Source organism: Nomascus leucogenys, chromosome 1a, assembly GCF_006542625.1.
Source record: "Nomascus leucogenys isolate Asia chromosome 1a, Asia_NLE_v1, whole genome shotgun sequence".
NCBI lineage: Eukaryota > Metazoa > Chordata > Mammalia > Primates > Hylobatidae > Nomascus > Nomascus leucogenys.
The window spans coordinates 40,796,196-40,816,360 of record NC_044381.1 but is presented as its reverse complement, the minus strand read 5'-3'; the positions used below and the strand labels follow the sequence as shown (position 1 = coordinate 40,816,360).

The 20,165-nt window shown below is 44.9% G+C and overlaps 2 protein-coding genes and 1 long non-coding RNA gene across 6 annotated transcripts in view; 1 reads left to right on the top strand and 2 right to left on the bottom strand.

The window, feature by feature from the left end:
* Positions 1 to 2,851: 2,851 nt before the first annotated feature.
* Positions 2,852 to 4,483, bottom strand: LOC115832158. Of its 2 annotated transcripts, none has more exons than XR_004027601.1 (2): positions 4,237 to 4,483; positions 2,852 to 3,716 (listed from the first exon to the last, which is right to left on the bottom strand). It is a non-coding gene; the product is annotated as an uncharacterized LOC115832158 (long non-coding RNA). The 2 variants fall into 2 exon arrangements; XR_004027605.1 differs by having other exon boundaries at positions 2,852 to 3,689.
* Positions 4,484 to 6,586: 2,103 nt separating this feature from the next.
* Positions 6,587 to 11,153, bottom strand: FAM120AOS (family with sequence similarity 120A opposite strand). The gene is made up of 3 exons (XM_030801962.1): positions 11,093 to 11,153; positions 10,832 to 10,952; positions 6,587 to 7,781 (listed from the first exon to the last, which is right to left on the bottom strand). The coding sequence occupies exons 1-3, from the start codon at positions 11,104 to 11,106 to the stop codon at positions 7,695 to 7,697; spliced, it is 222 nt and encodes a 73-aa protein (XP_030657822.1). The 5' UTR covers positions 11,107 to 11,153; the 3' UTR covers positions 6,587 to 7,694.
* An 879-nt stretch (positions 11,154 to 12,032) lies between these two features.
* The window catches only part of FAM120A (family with sequence similarity 120A), a 114,962-nt gene continuing 106,829 nt past the window's right edge, over positions 12,033 to 20,165 (top strand). For 2 of the 3 annotated variants that reach the window (XM_030801748.1, XM_030801780.1), the window contains exon 1: positions 12,033 to 12,737. In XM_030801748.1, coding sequence (XP_030657608.1) covers positions 12,264 to 12,737 — 474 coding nt within the window. In that variant the 5' untranslated portion in view covers positions 12,033 to 12,263. The remainder of the gene's footprint in view (positions 12,738 to 20,165) is intronic. The other variant, XM_030801821.1, reaches the window with a different exon arrangement.

Sequence of the window (20,165 nt, the reverse complement as noted above, 5' to 3'; positions counted from 1 at the left end):
GGAGGCGGAGGCTGCAGTGAGCTGAGATCGTGCCACTGCACTCCAGCCTGGGCGACAGAGCAAGACTCTGTCTCAATTAAAAAGAAAAGAAAAGAAAAGAAAACTAAGAATTCTAAACAAAACAAAACGCCAACTCCTTGAGATCTCTGGACAGTAAATAATGGCAGGCAAATTGGAAGAAGGAGGGTGACAAAACTTGAAGAAGTCACGAAACAGACATGTGTTTCCCAGTTTTCTGTACTACTACCCCTTTCAGCTTTTTTTTTTTTTGAGGTGGAATCTCTGTCACCCAGGATGGAGTGCAGTAGCACAATCTCGGCTCACTGCAACCTCCACCTCCCAGGTTCAAGCAATTTTCCTGCCTCAGCCTCCCAAGTAGCTGGGATTATAGGCGCCTGCCATCATGCCTGGCTAGTTTTTGTATTTTTAGTAGAGACTGGGTTTCACCATGTTGGCCAGGCTCGAACTCTTGACCTCAAGTGATCTGCCTGCCTCAGCTTCCCAAAGTACTGGGATTACAGGTGTGAGCCACCATGCCCAGCCTCTTTCAGCTTTGATATAAAGGTAAAACCCCCTCCAACCCCCCGTCAAGCAACTTCCCAGTTGACATGTGCAGTAAAAACTCCAAGAAGAGCTCGGTCTTTCTGGCCAAATGACCAGGAAAAGGAGCCCCTGTGAACCAAAGAATGCAGGGGGAAATCCCTGTGTTCTTCCTCTCTCTCTCCCTTTCTCTTTCTTTCCCAGCCCTGCTGTGAGGGAGACCCCAGTCATGCTACCATAGAGAGGCAGATGGGCAACAAAACTCCAAGACGTTTCTGTGAGCCAAGCAGTGTGTGTTGATGAATCCTAGAGAAGAGAGAGCTAGAGGAGGGGAATCCCTAAGTCTGGGTATGGGCTGGCACAAGTCCTGGGCTCAGGCCTAAGCCGCACATGCACAGGCAGATACAGAGAAGTGAACAGAGTCTTTGAAACTTGAAGTGGTGCCACTGGGACCACCACCACAGAAGGGGAGACAGTTTGCCATCTGAACTTAATTGAATTGGTTGTCTGCTTACAATCAATCTTCTCCAGGGGATTTTAACAAGTTGCAGACTCTCAGGACTTGGTATTCAAAACATCCAGAATACGATCCAACATTACTAGATGCGCAAGCAACCAGGTAAGTATGACCTATTTACAAGGAAAAAGACAACCAACATATGTCATTCCAAAAATGACTCAGATGTTGGATCATCAGACAACAACTTAAAACAACTTTTATAACTGTGCTCTTAAGATGAAAACAAAGGGCCGGGCGCAGTGGCTCATGTCTGTAATCCCATCACCTTGGGAGGCCAAGGCGGGTGGACCACCTGAGGTTGAGCGTTCGAGACCAGTCTGGCCAACATGGTGAAACCGTGTCTCTACTAAAAATATACAAAAATTAGCCGGGCGTGGTGGTGCACATCTGTAATCCCAGCTACTCGGGAGGTTGAGGCAGGAGAATTGCTTGAACCCGGGAGGCGGAGGTTGCAGTGCGCAAAGATCGAAGCCTGGGTGACAGAATGAGACTCTGCCTAAAAAAAGAAAGAAAGAAGTTCTTGATGGAGACCCAGAAGCTATGAAAATTACAAATGAGAATCCTAGAACTGAAAAAAATGATGTTTCTGAAGTTAAACAATGTAATGGAATTACATTTTTTAATGGAAATAACAAAAGAAAGAGTCAGTGAATTGAAGACAGATCAGTAGAAATTAACCAGAGGACAGTGAGAAAATGGATTAAACAGAATGAACAGAACTTCAGGATCCTGGGAGACAACACCAGAAAATCACATATTTTTTGACACTGGAGTCTCAGAGGGAAAAGAGAAATTGGTGCAGACACAAAAAAAGTTTTTAGAAATAATTGCTGAAAACTTCTTAAATTTGACAAACAATATAAATGCATATTCAAGAAACTCAGCAAAATCCAAACAAGATGCTTAGCATATCATAATCGAACTGCTGAAAACCAAAGATTTAAAGAATCCTGAAAGTAGCCAGAAAAAAACCCAATACATTCGGTATAGGGAACAACAATTTGAAATGCGGGTTATCTCAGACATATAATAAAAAATCGTGTAGGCCAGGATGCAGTGGAACAGTATCTTTAAAGCACTCATAGGAAAGAATCATCCACCCAAAATTCTATAACCGGTGCCAATATTCTACAGGAATATGGACTTCCTGAAGAATCCTAAAATAAGTCCACAAATTCATTGGAGATCCTCTCTCCAGAAGCTGGGGCCTAATTCCCTTCCCCTTGAGTGTGAGCCAGAATTAGGACTGACTTTTAATGAATAGAATATATCAGAAGTGACATTTCATGATTCTGAAAGTTTAGTTATTATGGTGAACACCAGTCCCCTGACAACATGCGACAACATGGTTCAAATTTGAGTTACCAGAATATATTAACTGTAATTGCATGAAGTTCAAACTTTCTGCTAGCTCACCAGTCCACAAATCACTACATAATAACAGAGGTACATCATGATCAGTGACCAATCATGTCTCTTCTTTCCAAAACCTGTGGGTGATTGGTCACTGTGCATCTGTGTTCATTTCACGCACAAATAGCAAAGTGTGAATTGTGTGACCTCCTTGTCTCCCAGTGATAAACCCACATGGCATTTTTACACAAATGGATATTCAAAAGAGAAAACTGACAAATAAAGATAGAAGTGCAGCAAAGAAACTCAAAACTGAAAACACTGAAAGTGAATGCAAATCAAACATAAATGGGGTCACTGAAGAAACAGACTATGGGGACGCTGGCACTGCTGCCGAGGTGAATTCATCAAATAAATGAAGAAAGCGGTTGTGATGAAAAGGATGAAGATGTCCCAGATGAAGGAACGTCAGCAAAAACCTTCACGTTAAAGGGACTTGGAGATATTTCATGACATTGAAAGCAGAAAGGATAAAATATTGGAAGCTGATCCAAACTTAGAAGGAGCATGACAAGTTTTTGAAACACAGAAAAGGTGCTTGCTCCATATCATAAGGTACATGACTTTTGAAGAAGGCAAGCACTGTTTAAATGTCTCTTGATGGTTTTTTAGGAAGACATCAAACACTTTAATTCCCAGTGTTGCTAATGTTTTAAATTACAGTGTACAAAAATATTTACTTTGTTTCCTTATACATTTCTAATAGTACAAGATTATCGATGTTTTGACAATTTTCAAAAGACAGGAAGAAATCACAATTTTACCCATTAATGATTATGAACAGCATATGGCAATTTCAGGTTGGAAGTTCATTTTTACAGTTCTGAACTGCTGTGCAGTGAGGACTGTCTGTTTTATGTTGGGAGACTCTGTGTTCTACTAAAATTCCCTGAAGAATGTTTCTTTTTTTTCCTGTTTTGTCAGGCAATCAGCCTCGTTAGCCTTAGTCCGCAGGTCCTGCGTTGCCTTCTGTTTGGTGGTGGTGGTCCGAGTGTCAGTTCAGAGTGTGGCTGTGTTGCTTGGGCTCTGCCTCTGGTATGTGCAGCTCTGGGCTGAGCACGGAATTCAGCTCATGTACAGAATTAGAGAATCCTCTTTTCAGGTCTTTGCTCTTCAGGATTTCCCCCCAGACTCCCTGGCACCTGGGGGCCCCTTTTCCTCATCCTCTGGCTTAGAAAGATGGGCTTTCTCTCTGATGACTGGCTGCTCACACTGCCTGCTCGTTTTGCCAAAAGGAACGCCCCTCAGGCAGAAAGCAGAGGGAAAAAAAAAGATGGATTATTTCCACATTCTTCAGACCATAGGGTCATTTTTTCCTGCTCCTCTGACTGGAAAGACAGGTTTTCTCCCAGCAGATTTTTTTTTTTTTTTTTTTTGAGACGAAGTTTTGCTCTTGTTGTCCAGGCTGGAGTGCAATGGCGTGATCTCAGCTCACTGCAGCCTCCACCTCCTGGGTTCAAGCAATTCTCCTGCCTCAGCCTCCTGAGTAGCTGGAATTACAGGCATGCACCACCATGCCCAGCTAATTTTGTGTTTTTAGTAGAGACAGGGTTTCTCCATGTTGGTCAGGCTGGTCTCAAACTCCTGACCTCAGGTGATCCACCCGTCTTGGCCTCCCAAAGTGTTGGGATGACAGGCGTGAGCCACCTCGCCTGGCCTGACTAGGGTCATCTTTAGGTCAGGACTGAGAGACAAAAAGTTTAAAAAAGGAAAAAAGCCAGGGATTATAGCCACACTTTCTAGCTTGCAGGGTCCCCATTTACCAGAATGTTTTAAGAAAGTTCCAGACTGTTTTCCCATCAGCTGTGTATGAAGGTTCCAGTTCTTCCACATCCTTCTCAGCAAACAAGTTAACCATATTTGGCACAGGATTTCTAGACCTGTAGGTTATGGAAATGTCACAGTACGTTTTGAGGCCAGTAAAGAGTTCTGCGTTTCTTTTCTTTCTTTTTTTTTCTTTCTGAGACGGAGTTTCGCTCTTGTTGCCCAGGCTGGAGTGCAATGGCACCATCTCGGCTCACCGCAACCTCCGCCTCCCAGGTTCAAGCGATTCTTCTGCCTCAGCCTCCCTAGTAGCTGGGATTACAGGCATGTGCCACCACACCCAGCTGATTTTGTATTTTTAGTAGAGACGGGGTTTCTCCGTGTTGGTCAGGCTGGTCTTGAACTCCCGACCTCAGGTGATCCACCCGCCTCGGCCTCCCAAAATGCTGGGATTACAGGCGTGAGCCACCGCGCCCGGCCAGGAGTTCTGCGTTTCTTATGAGAATCTTTGTGAGAAGATGTAGATATTGGCTTTATAATAATAAAGTGAATTTGTGGTATTAAATAAATGGAAAAAAAAGACAAATGGTACAAATTAAAAGTTCTTGAGATGTTTGGGCTGACCATAAAGGGATCCATTATCTGAAGAGTGGCTTAAGATTTAGAAGGCATTGCTTTACAGTCTTTGTCTTCTAAGGGCAGGGTATAGTAAGTCTTACCAAATATGTAAGACATGCTGTTTGGGGATATCCAGCATTCCTTTTCCCTTCCTAAAGGTACTCAGGTTTCTTTCTCAGAAATTGTGTATATTCATCCCTGAGAGGTCTGAGAAAAAATAAAAAAAAATTGTGTATAGTTTTGGTGAGATAGTCAATCCAGGAACCTGTTTCCCCATATTAAAGTCAAAGGAACTATACTGTTTTCGCTGCCAGGCTGGGGACTCTTAATACCCAAGTTTGGTCCATTCTACTCTTTTTCATGACTTTGAATCTTGAGCAAATGACTACAATAAGATTGGGGTTCATTCATGTCATCAACAGCACCCCAACTGTATTGTTAAAAGTACCTGTCATTCTTAGTTCCCACCCAGTCTTTTTTTTTTTTTTTTGAGACGGAGTCTCGCTCTTTCACCCAGACTGGAGTGCAGTGGCGCGATCTCGGCTCATTGCAGGCTCCGCCCCCCAGGGTTCATGCCATTCTCCTGCCTCAGCCTCCCGCATAGCTAGGATTACAGGGGCCTGCCATCTCGCCCGGCTAATTTTTTGTATTTTTAGTAGAGACGGGGTTTCACCGTGTTAGCCAGGATGGTCTCGATCTCCTGACCTCGTGATCCACCTGCCTCGGCCTCCCAAAGTTTTGGGATTACAGGCGTCAGCCATCGCGCCCGGCCCCACCCAGTCTTAATCCTGGCTCTCCAACTTTCATAAAATTCATTGGAGTTTTTTTTTTTTTTTTTTTTTGAGACAGGGCCTCACTCTGTTGCCCAGGCTGGAGTGCAAGTGACGTGATCTGGGCTCACTCCAACCTCCACCTCCTTGGCTCAAGTAGTCTTCCCACCTCAGCCTCCAGAGTAGATGGGACCACAGGTGCACACCTCACCTGGCTAATTTTTGGATTTTTTGTAGACAATGGGTTTCATCATGTTGCCTCAAGAAAAATAACATCAGGGTAATATTAAGTCTTTTATCCGTGACATGTAACTGATTTTAAAATATTATATAGCACTTCCTAGTTTAACCAAACTGGAGGCATGTTTTATATGATGGGCTGATGTCTCATGAATAACTGTGCCAAAATCCTCACTTCTGAGTGCACTGATGCAGTAGATGGATGTCTCAAATCCCTCAGCTCCCAGATTGGGCCAACTATCCTTATACCACCACACCTGCGACCTGGGAAGAATGGGGAAGGGGACTTTATAGGGCAGAGCTTTCCCAGACTCTTGTTCCACCCTGAGGATAAAGTATTACAGTAACTTTCTTCCTGCCTTCCAGAGGCACTTTCATTCTTCCTGGAGTTCTAGTCAACCCTGACCTCTTCCTTTGTCAGCAAGGTCAAAGGCCTGAGCCACAAGTCTTAGCTGTTTCCAGAAGGGTGATTGTGTGCTCCCACCTAGACTCGGAGGTCCTAGACTCCTCAGAGGAAGTCAGCTTCATGTGATCTAGGCTACTCAAGCCTGGGGCTGCTGCTTTCATATTCTGGTATGAAAGACTTGCTTCCTCTGGAAAGATCTTTAGGTTTACACAAATGTAACAGACTACTTAATGATAGCTAGTCTCTAAAATGTACATCTTAAAATGGCTTTATACTTACGGGAATTCCTAATGAAAAAAAACTCATTTGATTTACATCACATTGCAAAATATAGTTTACTTCAAAAGATGATCCTGAAGATCCCATCACAGAGTGTTTAAGGGATGATTATAGTTTTAGCCCTTAAGAGAGAACATATATACTCAACTGAGTACTGTCTTTCAAAGCAGTCCCTGTCAATGTTTGTCCATTGATTCCACAGCAGCTCTCACTGCCCACCCTGCTTGAGAAGCCTCTTGGAGAGTTCCCTAGAGTCTATAGCACTCATCTGAAGGCCCTCCATGAGAACAACTCTTCTTTCTCTTCCACATAGATACTTCTGCATCAGCCCAAAGCTATTTGGACACAAGTTTGGTAAACACGGTAAGAAAAAAACAAACCAAGCAACAAAAACAAAAAGCAGGCAGTGCTGCATTAGACTGAAAGTAAAAGATGAAAACTCTAAGAACCTATGAAGCGCCAGGGCAGTGTTGGCTGCTTTCACCCATACAGTCTCCTTTGGTGTTCTGCTGATGCTTGTGAAGCAGTATCCCTACAGACAATGACCCTAGCTTAAGAAGGCTGAGAACTGCTGAAAGTGATGCTGTTTATAAATGGTAGTCAGGACCGAAACATGGGTGTGCTATGACTGCAAACTACATGTGGAATTCAGAGATGGGATTACCATCTCCACTATAAAGGGCAATATGATCTGTTGCAGGAGGGTTGTATAGGGTACTTAGTTACACAGGTCACACTGATCCCATTCTCCTCCTTTTTTCTATGCAAGTATCTATTTGTCTATATGTCTGTCTACCTTGGTAGGTTGGGCTCCTTGAAGAAGGGATTACGTTTTCTTCATCTCCATATCCCCAGTAGCTTGCCAATGCCCAGTATACACCAGGGGTTCAGTCGCTGTTTGTCTTATTTTCTTGTTGACTCTACTCTGACTTAGGACATGTCACTTTCCTCTCTTGACCTTCACATTCAGATGTGTTAATAAAAGTGGATAAAGACCACTCTAGCTTTAAAACACCCTCCAATATAGAGAGAACTCTGAAACCAGAAGCTGAGGAATGGTGAATAGAGCATTTTCCCTCACACGATGGGTATTAGGGTGGTATCTTGTCCTTTGAACGCCTCTGCAGAACTTGACCCTAGTTTTTCAAATTGGACTCAAGAATGATCTTAGTGTTGGTGGTTTTGTGGTTTTCTCTGACACTTTGTTATTGACAGAACAGCTTCTGGAAATCTGAAAAGAAAAAAAAGGTAGTTTATATATTAATTTGGAATATGAAATGTGTCATGGTCTCCAGAGTCTGAATGTTGATCTCCGTGGAGCTCTCCTACCCTCTGCTACTGCTGATAACTCATAGTACTGGAGAGACAGCAGAGCCTGAAGACCAAAAAACTCAACTGCCGACACATGGCCGCAGTGTGGTCAGTTACTGATCTACAGTTTATGAAGCAGGCCTACAGATGTGTGTGTTCTTCCGGGTAATTTAAATTGACAATTAATTAACAGGGCTGGTGCTAGGTAAACATTATAGGTTAGAATCCCAAGTGTGGATTAATTTGCTCTCTTCCATGATCACAGACTCCCTGCTTAGCTCCAGCCTGCTGGTCTCCCAACATATGCTAATGATTACATGGGCAGGATCAAGGTCTCTTATTACCTTGTTTGAAAAACTGGAAACTCATCTGTTATCGCTGGTGGTTAGATACCTCACCTAAGTAAAATATTAATTAATGATATTAGGCCGGGCGTGGTAGCTCACGCCTGTAATCCCTGCACTTTGGGAGGCAGAGGCAAGTGGATCACTTGAGGTCAGGTGTTCGAAACCGGCCTGGCCAACATGGTGAAACCCTGTCTCTACTAAAAATACAAAACTTAGCCAGGTGTGATGGTGTGTACCTGTAATCCCAGCTACTCCAGAGGCTGAGGCAGGAGATCACTTGAACCTGGGAGAGGGAGGTTGCAGTGAGCCGAGATCACATCACTGTACTCCAGCCTGGGCAACAGAGAAAGACTCCATCTTGAGGGAAAAAAAATAAATAAAATAAATACAAAATAAAAAAAGAAAAAGTCCCCAACCATTAGTTGTCATATTGTGACCCCCAAGAAGACATAAGTTTTTATTTTTTATTTTATTTTATTTTTTTTTGAGATGGAGTCTTGCTCTGTCGCCCAGGCTGGAGTGCAGTGGCGCAATCTCGGCTCACTGCAACCTCCGCCTCCCGGGTTCATGCCATTCTCCTGCCTCAGCGTCCCAAGTAGCTGGGACTACAGGCGCCCGCCACCATGCCCGGCTAATTTTTTGTATTTTTAGTAGAGACGAGGTTTCACCGTGGTCTCGATCTCCTGATCTCGTGATCCGCCCGCCTCGGCCTCCCAAAGTGCTGGGATTACAAGCATGAGCCACTGCGCCCGGCCGACATAAGTTTTTATTAAATTTTAAATACACATTTTTTTTATTTTTGAGATGGAGTCTCGCTCTGTTGCCCAGGCTGGAGTGCAGTGGCGTGATCTCGGCTCCCTGCAAGCTCCGCCTCCTGGGTTCATGCCATTCTCCTGCCTCAGCCTACTGAGTAGCTGGGACTATAGGCGCCTGCCACCACACCCGGCTAATTTTTTTTGTATTTTTTTAGTAGAGACGGGGTTTTACCGTGTTAGCCAGGATGGTCTCGATCTCCTGACCTTGTGATCCGCCTGCCTCGGCCTCCCAAAGTGTTGGGATTACAGGCGTGAGCCACCGCGCCCGGCCCAGATGTTTATTTTTACCTCGATATTTAAGCAATTTAACTTCAACCAATCCCTGAATTTGAGCTAAGGATGCAGAGTATATAAGCGTTTGTCAGCTAAACATTTTGCCCGCCATCAACAGTTACTCAATAAAGTTTTTTTTTTTTTTTTTAAAGAACACACAGCTAAATAGGGCAACTAAGAATTGAGTTTCAAGTGTTATGATACAATAATGAATTTTAAACTTTCCAAAAGTACAATAACTGGTGTATGTTCTCGAGTATAAGTCTAGAAATACAGTTTCTGGAAACAACTACAAAAGCCAACATTTATTGAGCATTTGTTGTGTGGCATGCACACAGGTTATCTGATTTAATCCTTATAACAACCTGGGAGGTTAAGTACTATTAATATGTTCATTTTACAGATGATAAAATCCAAGGTTCCATAAGGTAAATATTTTTGCAAGGGCACAGACTTACCATAAGATGGATATTGGGGACCTGACTCCAGAATCTTAAGACTTCTACAATGTAATAAGGTGAAAATAAATTTATTTCCAGAATTCCAGATACTGGCACTGGCATTTTTTTTTTTTTTTTTTTTTTTTTCTTTGAGATGGAGTCTCGCTCTGTTGCCAGGCTGGAGTGCAGTGGCGTTATCACTGCAACCTCTGCCTCCCGGGTTCAAGCAATTCTCCTGCCTCAGCCTCCCGAGTAGCTGGGACTACAGGTGCGCACCACCACGCTCGGCTAATTTTTGTGTTTTTAGTAGAGATGGGGTTTCACCATGTTGGCTAGGATGGTCTCCATCTCTTGACCTCGTGATCTGCCCGCCTCGGCCTCCCAATGTGCTGGGATTACAGGCGTGAGCCACCACACCTGGCCGTACTAATGCATTTTTAAAAATTAAAAGCAAGAGTGTTTAAAGAAAAGGTAAATACATGGAATGCAATGCTACAAATGAAAATAAGAGTGATTAAAAACTACTACTCCTCACCTTGGGTTATAAAAGGAAATTTGGATATTTCTGGATTTTGCCTTGTTATTTAATGGCTAACTGTATTATTTCTTTTATTTATTTATTTTTGAGATGGAATCTCGCTTTTTGCCCAGGCTAGAGAGTGCAGTGGCGCCATCTCCGCTGACTGCAACCTCCGCCTCCTGGGTTCAACCAATTCTCCTGCCTCAGCCTCCCAAGTAGCTGGGATTACAGGCGCACACCAGGCCCGTCTAATATTTGCATTTTTAGTAGAGACGGGGTTTCACCATGTTGGCCAGGCTGGTCTCGAACTCCTGATCTCAAATGATTCACCCGCCTCGGCCTCCCAAAATGCTGGGATTACAGGCGTGAGCCACCGCACCTGGCCTGTATTATTTCTAGATAACATGTCATCTTGGCTTTGTGACTAATTTTATGCATAGGTGAGTGGCATAACTTGTCAGTCTGCTTTTAAATGTAACTTCTTAAAATACCAGCAGCATTTAATTTATGTATATATGATACTGGCTTGCATTTGAGGTATGTATCAGAAAAGAAAGCAGAAAAATCCAACTTGCCTTTTTCACCGGGAGTATGGGGGCTTCTTTGGTCAAAGCGTGCGCGTGCAGGCTCCATGTGCTGGGCAGCAGCTGTCCGGCCACAGCCTGTAGGTTGCATCCTGCTCCTCTACAGAGGTTTCTCCAAAAAAGAGCAAATGGAGAGATGAAGGTAAGTAAAAGCGGCACTTTAAAACTTTTGAGTGCTGGGTTTCTAAATTTATATTCTGAAAGACATTAATCTCTTTTTGAAAATGTTTTATGCAAGCCTAATATACATACAGTATCAACCTCATTTTAGAAGCAATTACGACAGAGCTTTGAAACAGAATTTACGTAAACGACCTCCTTCCAGAAGATGCTACTACAGCAAGAAGATTCAAATCCCTCTCCCTCAGAAGAGCAGGGCGAGCCACTGCAAAGGCGCAGGTTTCAGTCTAGCCATTCCGCAGGCTTTCCCACGCTGCAACAGACGTGTGCTCTCAAGACCGTCTCTTCCGTGACGAGCAGGCGCTTAGGGCTACCTGTACCTTCAGACATTATGGTGTGTTTGGCCATGTCATTTGTCATAGGTGTAAAAACCACGACAACTGAAAGCCCGAAGCTGCTGGGATGAGCACCTGCCGCGGAACTGCATTCTCGCGCTCCTTCCTGCCCTTTCCAAGAAGCCAGACGCGGCCGGCCAGCATCCCGCTCTCCCGGACCCCGCAGTCAGTGTGGGCAGCAGGCCCAGAGTGGTGCGAGCCTACGGCGGCGTTAGAAAGGCGGCGTCCCGACGAGCACAGTGACTCGGCCTCCGGCTCCCCTTCAAAGCGCCATCTTATCGCCGCTTCTCTCAGGAGCAGGCGAGCTCTTCCCCAGGACTTGCTTCGCGGCTTCCCTTCGCCTGAGTACCACCGGGCGGAGGCGGCGGCCTCTCTGGCCCTGCCGGGAACAGGGCGCAGGGAGGGGAGCGGCGGCCAACCGGCCTGAGGCGGGCGAACGGCCTGTGGCCTCCAGGCGCTGCCTGCTCCGGCTCAGGAGCCTCCTGGATCCCGCCCCGGCCCAACTCCGGGCCTCCGCCTCCACCGCCGCCGCCGCCTCCGGGAGCCCCGAGCCGCGTCCCGCCGGCGCCGCCTCTTCCGCCTGCTAGCCGGCGGGCCTGGGCGGCGTCCGCGCCGGGCGGGTCCGCTACGTCAGCGCCGCCCGCCCGCCCCCCCCGGCCCTCAGCCTCGGCCTCGGCCTCGGCCTCGCAGCGGCGGCAGCGGCGGCGGCGGCAGGTCCCTCCCCAGACATGGCCCTGGGAGGCGGCAGCACATGGCGGCCGCGGCGGCCATGAGCGCGCCCCCGACCCGCCCCAGTCCCCCCTAGAGGCCGCCGCCCCCGCCCGCCAGCCCGCCCGCGCGCCACGGCCCCACCACCCCCGGCCCCGCCGCCCCCCGCCCGCACCCGCGCCCGCGCCCCCGCCGCCGCCATGGGCGTGCAGGGCTTCCAGGACTACATCGAGAAGCACTGCCCGAGCGCCGTGGTGCCGGTGGAGCTGCAGAAGCTGGCCCGGGGCAGCCTGGTGGGCGGCGGGCGGCAGCGGCCCCCGCAGACCCCGCTGCGCCTGCTGGTGGACGCCGACAACTGCCTGCACCGCCTCTACGGCGGCTTCTACACCGACTGGGTCAGCGGCGGCCAGTGGAACCACATGCTTGGCTACCTGGCGGCGCTGGCCAAGGCCTGCTTCGGCGGCAACATCGAGCTCTTCGTCTTCTTCAACGGGGCGCTCGAGAAGGCCCGGCTGCACGAGTGGGTCAAGCGGCAGGGCAACGAGCGCCAGACGGCACAGCAGATCGTCAGCCATGTCCAGAACAAGGGCACCCCGCCGCCAAAGGTCTGGTTCCTGCCGCCCGTCTGCATGGCCCACTGCATCCGCCTGGCGCTCATCCGCTTCCACGTCAAGGTGAGGCCGGGGATCGGGGCCGCGCCGCACCCCTATCCCCCTTCCCAGGGCGCAGAATGTCGCCCGGCCGTGGCTGCGCTGGGGGCAGCGAGCTCCCCCAGCCCTTGCCCGGGATAGCCGGGCCGGGCCGGACCGCAAGATGGATGGCCGCGGGTGCAGGCCGCGCGCTGCCCAAGCCCGTCTCCAGCTGTCCCTGTTCGGGGTCCACGGCCGCGTGGGGACACTTGAGGGCTGGGTGAGAGCCCCGGACCAGAATTCGGAGGCGGCAGTGTCATCATCCCCAATATCCTTAGTTTTTCCCATCCTATTTGAGGCGGGCAGGCTATCACTCACCTTCAACTTTGACAAAATACTCCCTTTTCTAATTTAGCCTGTTCTTTCCCAGCAACAGGTTCATCTTGGAAGCAAGCAGGATACAGAGTAATAGAGGGGGTTTCGCCAGGGCCCTTGGGGGCTGCATCAGTGCTGCTGCCGCCGCCCTTGCCAATGTTGTTAGCCCGGTGACAGCGAGACGTGTCTAAGGGCCAGTGCCCTGGCCTCTACTTCAGAACGCAGTGCCCTGTCCGTGTTCCTCTTAGTACAGGGTGTTTAGAGAATCTTTCTATGGCTTTTTGTGTTAGATTTCAAAGACCCGTGCACTTTGACAGGATGGGATTTTGTCAGTTCTGTGACTTCACGTCCGTGTGAAAGAGGTCTTTAAGGCAGTTCGGTTTTGTAGATCCCATGCGAAAGGAGTCGCTCGAAGTCGGGGCGAGCTACGCGGGCGTGAACTCGCAGGATTTATTTTTCGGGTGCACAGTAAGTATTCAGTGACCTTCAGCGGCGCCCTGACGGGTGGGTAATCAGAGCTCTACATCACCGGCCTCCTCTGGCCCTTTGGCAGAGGGCTCCGCAGCTGGCACTGGGCCAGAGGAGAACTTCAGGACCCAGCAGTGACTGTGAAGATAAGCACATACATGATCCTGGACTTCACGTTCTGATTGCTTGCTTTTTTCATTGGTTTTCTTGAAAACAAATTTTGGGGGCCTTTTTGCTGTCTTAGCTCTTGCCACTGTCTTCCATCTTGTCATTTGACATTTCCTTGAAACTGCTGGAGCTGAAAGTTTGTGAAATTCTGTCTTCGCGGTTGCCTCCACTGCCCGCGAGGAGATGGTGGTAGTTAAGCCCAAAATGATAGCGGAAGTCCCACCCACGATCCGGTTGCAATTGGTGAGATGGTGTTTAAGTCGTGGGTGGAGGCGGCCGGCAGAGTCCCGATTGGCCCCTGCGCCTGGCGGACACACAGCTGCCATTCCTCAGGGAAGTTCGGGTGAGAGGAAGTGCCTGCCTCTTAATTTCTGAATCGGAGCCTGGGCCGCTCAGGGAAGTAAGGTGCTGCCATGTGTCTGGGGTGATCCATCTCCCTAATAGAGCGTAAAAGTGTTCGTAGTTTAGTCTTGTTCAGAGATGGAAAAGTCTAAAAGACAGGATGAGCTGCACTGACTTGCCTTTGGTAACCACACAGCTATCTACTTAACTAGTCAAGCGACTTTCAAGGGAACAGTGAATATTACTTAGGATTAGAATCAGTATGTATGCATATGGTCACTGTATCTTTAAAGAACTGTTGAGTTCTTTTTAATTCTACAGTTTCTTTATCTTTGCACCCCTTTGAATGCCTCGCACACCTAGTAGGTGCTCAGAATTCAGACCAGTGTGTCAGCGTTTGGAAACTAGATTTAAGCTCCATTTAAGATCGTCTTTTTCACTTAGGTTTCTGGACACGGGATAATTTTGTCTATATTTTGCTTTTGCTAAGCTTTTAATTATTGACCTAGGGTCATATTATAGTGCGAATTGCACAAAATGCATATTATAATGACTCAATTACTTGGTGGTCTCTTAGCTGGCAACCTTACCTTTTTGAAAAGTGCCTAAGAGATTTAGCTACTAGAAATTTCTCAGCAACTAAGCAAGATGTCAGGAAGTTTGGGTACAGTGATGTGGGGGTTGGCGGGTGTAGCGGGGTGCTTTTGCTTTCCTCACTGAAGAATCCTTTAAGCTCTCTCACTCACGGACTGGCCTCTTTTCAGATGTAATTCTAACAAGCTTGGTTATCTATTTTCTAAACTCAGCTTGAGAAGAGGCTGAAGAGGAGAGTCTGCCAGAGGCAGGAGCACCATTAATAGCAGGAAGTGACAACAAGAGAGAAGATTTAAAAAGCTATAAAAAGCAAACATAATTCTGGGGCTATTTTAAGAAAAGGAAAACAACCCTATGTACTTCCTTAGTCCCTGAGGGTAGTACAGTGTTTATTCTGTAAGGACGATTTTGAGTCATAAAAATTAATATTCAGCATTCTTTGTTTAAGGGATTGAAACAGTGTATACCATTTAATAAAAGATACCCATAAAGTGGTTAAAACGTTTAAAACTATGATATCACTACATGCCTATTAGAATGGCTAAAGGAGAAAAAAATATGAGCAATACCAAGTGCTAGCAAGAATGCTGAGCAACTGGATCCTTACACATTGCTTGTGGGAATGCAGAATGGCACCGCCACTCCAGAAAACAGTGGCAGTTTCTTATAAAGTTAAACATACATTTATCATACGATCCAGCAATTCCACTCCTGAGTATTTTCCTAATGAAGACTTTCGTTTGTGTAAAAACTGGTACTCAAATGTCCATAGCAGCTTAATTCATAATAGCCAAAACGTGGAAACAAAGTGTCCTTTAATAAGTGAATGGTTAAACTACGGTATAGCCATACTATGGAATACTACTTAGCAATAATAAGGAAGAAATTGCTGGAGTAGGTAACAACTTGCACGAATCTTTAATTAAGGTTTTATACTGAGTGAAAGAATCCAGGTTCAAAAGGGATGATTATAAAACTATAGTGATGGGGACCAATTCAGTGGTGCTGAGAGTAGAGGAGGGGAAGGATATACACATAAAGGGGACAGCAGGAGAGAGCTTTGTGGAGTGATGGAACTGTTCTGTATTCTGATAGTGGTGATGCTACCATACATTAAAATCAGAACTATTCATCCAAAGTAAATGTGTTAATTTTATCCTATGATAATTTTTTTAAGATTAAGTAAAAACCACTGGCAAAGGAATTGACATGAACAATTCAGTATATATAATGTTGGATAAATGAGACATTTATAAAAACTTTAAGCATCTTATTGGTGCTTTCTAGTGTTTTGTAAATTGGCAGAGGGGCATAATTTCCTGTTACCTTTGCTTAGAGAAATCTTTTTTTTTTTTTTTTTTGAGATGGAGTCTCACTCTGTCGCCCATGCTGGAGTGCAGTGGCGCGATCTCGGCTCACTGCAACCTCCACCTCCTGGGTTCAAGCGATTCTCCTACCTCAGCCTCCCTAGTAGCTGGGATTACAGGCGCCTGCCATCATGCCCAGCTAATCTTTGTATTTTTAGTAGAGGCGGAGTTTCACCATCTTGGCCAGGCTGGTCTTGAGCTCCTGACCTTGTGATCCACCTGTCTCAGCTTCCCAAAGTGCTGGGATTACAGGAGTGAGCCACCACGCCTGGCTAGGAGAAATCTTTTTTGATTTAGAGATTATTTCTTTTACAGAGTAATAATTTTATTTTTTTGTTCAGTAGTAGTAATTGTATTTCTTTAACCATTAGAAGTTGGTCTACACGGAAAGACAGCCAGAACAATGAAAATAATAATAATACGTTGGCCTATGTATTGACTAGTTTTGTCCTAAAATAGCCTAATTTGAACTTGGCTTTAGCTAGTTACTTGGACAATGTTTCCTCTTGTGTGCCTTGGGTCATTATAACCTTTGAAACTTCAGTGAATGACTTATGTTTATTTTAAAATCTTAGTGGCATGAAGTCACTGGAGCTTTCATAAATGTTTCTGCTATATGACTTGTGGTATCAGTGTAAGGGTTTATAATGAAGTCCTTCAGATCTTCTGAATTTGCTTCCATTGGAATTTTGTTAAATAATGCTCTTACATAAAATGGCGTTCATGCTTTAAGTCAGTGGAAGAATGCAAGGTTAGACTATGGTTTAGAGTTTTCATGGTTAGCATAATTACATGTTTGTACTTAGAGATGATGATCTCTCTTCATGTATACTTGATGGGGGAAGAGAATGAACTGGTATCAGACCAGGTCCTTGCTAGGTCCTTTCTCACATATGCCATCTCATTTAATCCTCAGAGTGCTTTGTTACCCCATTTTACATGTGAAAAAACAGGATCTAGTGATTAAGTGACATCTGGGGACAAGTCATTAGTAACCTCAAGACGGAAGTGGAGTGCTAAAATCAAAGTTCAGCTTCTTTGTGTAAGAATACTTTGTGGGTGTGCCTACCTACAATTCACCCCCAGGTCAATTACGATAGCTAACTGCTTCTACTATGTTTTCTAGTTAGGATAGGAACAGTCATGTTTCTATTCAGAAGAAAAATGTCCATCAATAGATCCTGGACACTGACAGTATATCTTATTCTTAAGGACCTTTAATTGACTGGAAGATTTTTAAGGTTCAAAACTGACCATATTATACCTCAAACTAGTCATTGTGTATATTTCTGTATTGTACTACTTTTGTCACTAGTTTAATTCACATAGCATAATGTCTTCAAGGTTCATTCATGTTGTAGATTGTGTCAGAATTTCCTTAACTTTTAAGGCTAAGTAATACTCCACTGTGTATATGTACCACATTTTGTTTATCCATTCATCCACTGGTGGATACTTGGGTTGCTTCCACTTTTTGACTATTGTGAATAATGAATAATGCTTCTATGAGCATGGTATACAAAGAGCTGTTCGAGTTCCTGCTTTCAGTTCTTTTGGGTATATACTCAGAAGTAGAATTGCTGGGTCATATGGTAATTCTGTTTTTCTTTTTAAGGAATTGCCATATATTTTCCACAGTGGCTGTGTAGGCCATATATTTTATGTCTTAAGTTATATAATATATATTATTATAATATAGTTCTATTTTTTCACATTAATGTGATCGCACTATACGTTATTCAGCAGTTTGCTTTTTTATTTGTAAGAAATCTTTCCATGTCTATACTTAGAGTTCTAAGTCTTTTCAGTCCCTAAATAGTATTCCATAATTTATCCAACCCTGACAGATGGCATACACATGATATATACACACAGTAGAGCCAAAGGTATGCACATTTTAAAAGCCACGTAGGACCATAGAGTCAACATTGCCAGAACTTCAGACTTTGCAAGAAAGCCAGAAACCCAGATTTTATTTAAAATTATTCCATTTTAAACTTGGTTCTAAGTTAGCTTCAGCTCTTGTGCCACCAATTTGTTATTTGAGCACTGATCTTTATCAACAATTATCATGGTCATCTAAATCTCTTCCTTTTTTTTTTTTTTTTTTTTACTTTAAAATTAAACCTATCAAAAACCACTCTGTCTTTTCCTGTCTGCCTCCTTGAACATTTTTCAGTGATCAAAATGCTTCCATTTCCTGGGGTTACTGCAATATGATGTTTCCTTAAATGCCACAATCCTCTTGGCCACTTCCATAGTATATTCTTCATTATATACTTCTCAATATTACATCTTTTGAGGTGAGTGCTAACCACATGTTTATTCAACATCTCACCATTTCCAAGGCACAGCCTCACTGCCCTCAAAGACTTCAGCACCTGGTTTTACATACTTATATATTGTTGATACTGTGTCCCATCAACACAGACACTGACTATTCACCTCTCTCATCTGGCATCCTGATTCTGCAACTGGAGTGAATTTCTAATTGCACTTTAGATACTCCAGAGCTTGGACTATATAATTAGTGAGCAAAGTGACCCCACCTTTAACACTTCTGAACACTGTGTCCCTGTCACTCCTTGCCGCTCCCACTGTCTGTCCCCTGCTTGCCTTCGGCCATTTCTCTTTTCCCATTCTGTTGGCTTCCTTTTTAGCTGTAACTAGCTTGAACTTCATTATCACTCACTTCAGAGTTAAACCCTCTACCACCATAGAGTTATGCTTGCTATTCCAGCATCCCATCCTCCCAGTCCCTAGAATAATGACACACCAGGCCGATTCTGGCTCAGTAGTCTCCTACTTAACTGTTATACTCTTCCTTTTTTCCAGTACCCCCAACATTTGAATTCACCATATTTACCCAAAAGGTCGAAGAAATGCTTTGCAAACCCTTCAGTGGGTTGTGAAACCAAATTATTGGATGTTTGCCATTACTTAAAAATAACAGAGTAAAATAGAATGAAAAATAGAATGCAAGGCATATACTATAGGTAAATTCCATGTCATTACACTTTTGTATTACTGTAGGTAGCAGTCAGAATGGCCTCTGCACCTACCCCTGGTCCCCAGTGAAACTAATCTTGCACAGCTTTGGCAGGGTAGATGGCCACATCCTCAGGGAGGTCACTCTCCTGTTGGGACTTGAACAAAACCATTAAGTCCAAATTCCTTGTTCAGACTTGTAGACCTTCCTGCGACCTGAACTCATTTGACCTTACTTAATGTTTCACAATCCCTCTACTGTACTTTTTAAAATGTTCCCAACCCAACTGGTCACTATTTCCCCAAGAAATATCCAGCTTCTGCTTATGTCATTCCCTCTTGTTTAACTACTGTACTGTGTCCTACTTTTGCTCATCAAAATTTTACTTATACTTCAAAGCCCATGTCAAATGCCAGCCTTCTTCATGGAATCTCTTGATATTTGAAAAAGTGGACCGGGAATACATACACAGCATGGTGTATGTTTGCAGTGGACATTCTAGTCTGTTGTATTGCACCTACCTGCATAACTGCATATTTACCTCCCCCAGCCACCCGTAGGCTCCTTGAGGCCAGGGACTGTTTTACTCCTCTCTTACCCCCTTATGCTTAGCATAGGCACTCAACTCTAATCAGAATATTTGCTGCATTCCATGATATAGCCAGACAAATTAAATTATTTCAAAATCTGGATCAATGGCCGTTACTTAAGATTTGTTTTTTTTTTTTTTAATCTTAAATTTCTCATACTCTCTTTTCTGACTGGTTCCCAATGGTGATTAATTCTTAGGCATTAACAGGCGCAAATGTTTGAGCACATGTTAATGCCCAAGCCTGGAAGAGTGAACAGAATAGGAAAGGAAGGAAACCTTCAGGGAGCCTATAGCCTCTGGGTTGAGGAGGTTCATTTAAATCCTTTTTTTCTTGTTTGGAACTTTCTTTAATACTGTAGAACAATATGTTTACTCAGTGAAGACCTGTGAGTGGCTCTCAAGTAGGGTTGACAGTTGAGACATTTGGCAGGGGACATTTGGCAGTGCCTGGAGGCATTTTTGGTTGTCACAGCTGGGGGAGGATGTTAACTGAAGGCATCTATTGGGTGGTGGCCAAGGATGCTGCCAAACATTCTACAGTGCACAGAACAGCCCCCACAGCAAAGAATAATCTGGCC

Coding starts and splice junctions, on each gene's coding strand:
- FAM120AOS (XM_030801962.1), bottom strand. Junction 7,782..10,831: donor CCATACTCCCGGTGAAAAAG/GCAAGTTGGATT, acceptor TTTTCTTTTCAG/ATTTCCAGAAGCTGTTCTGT.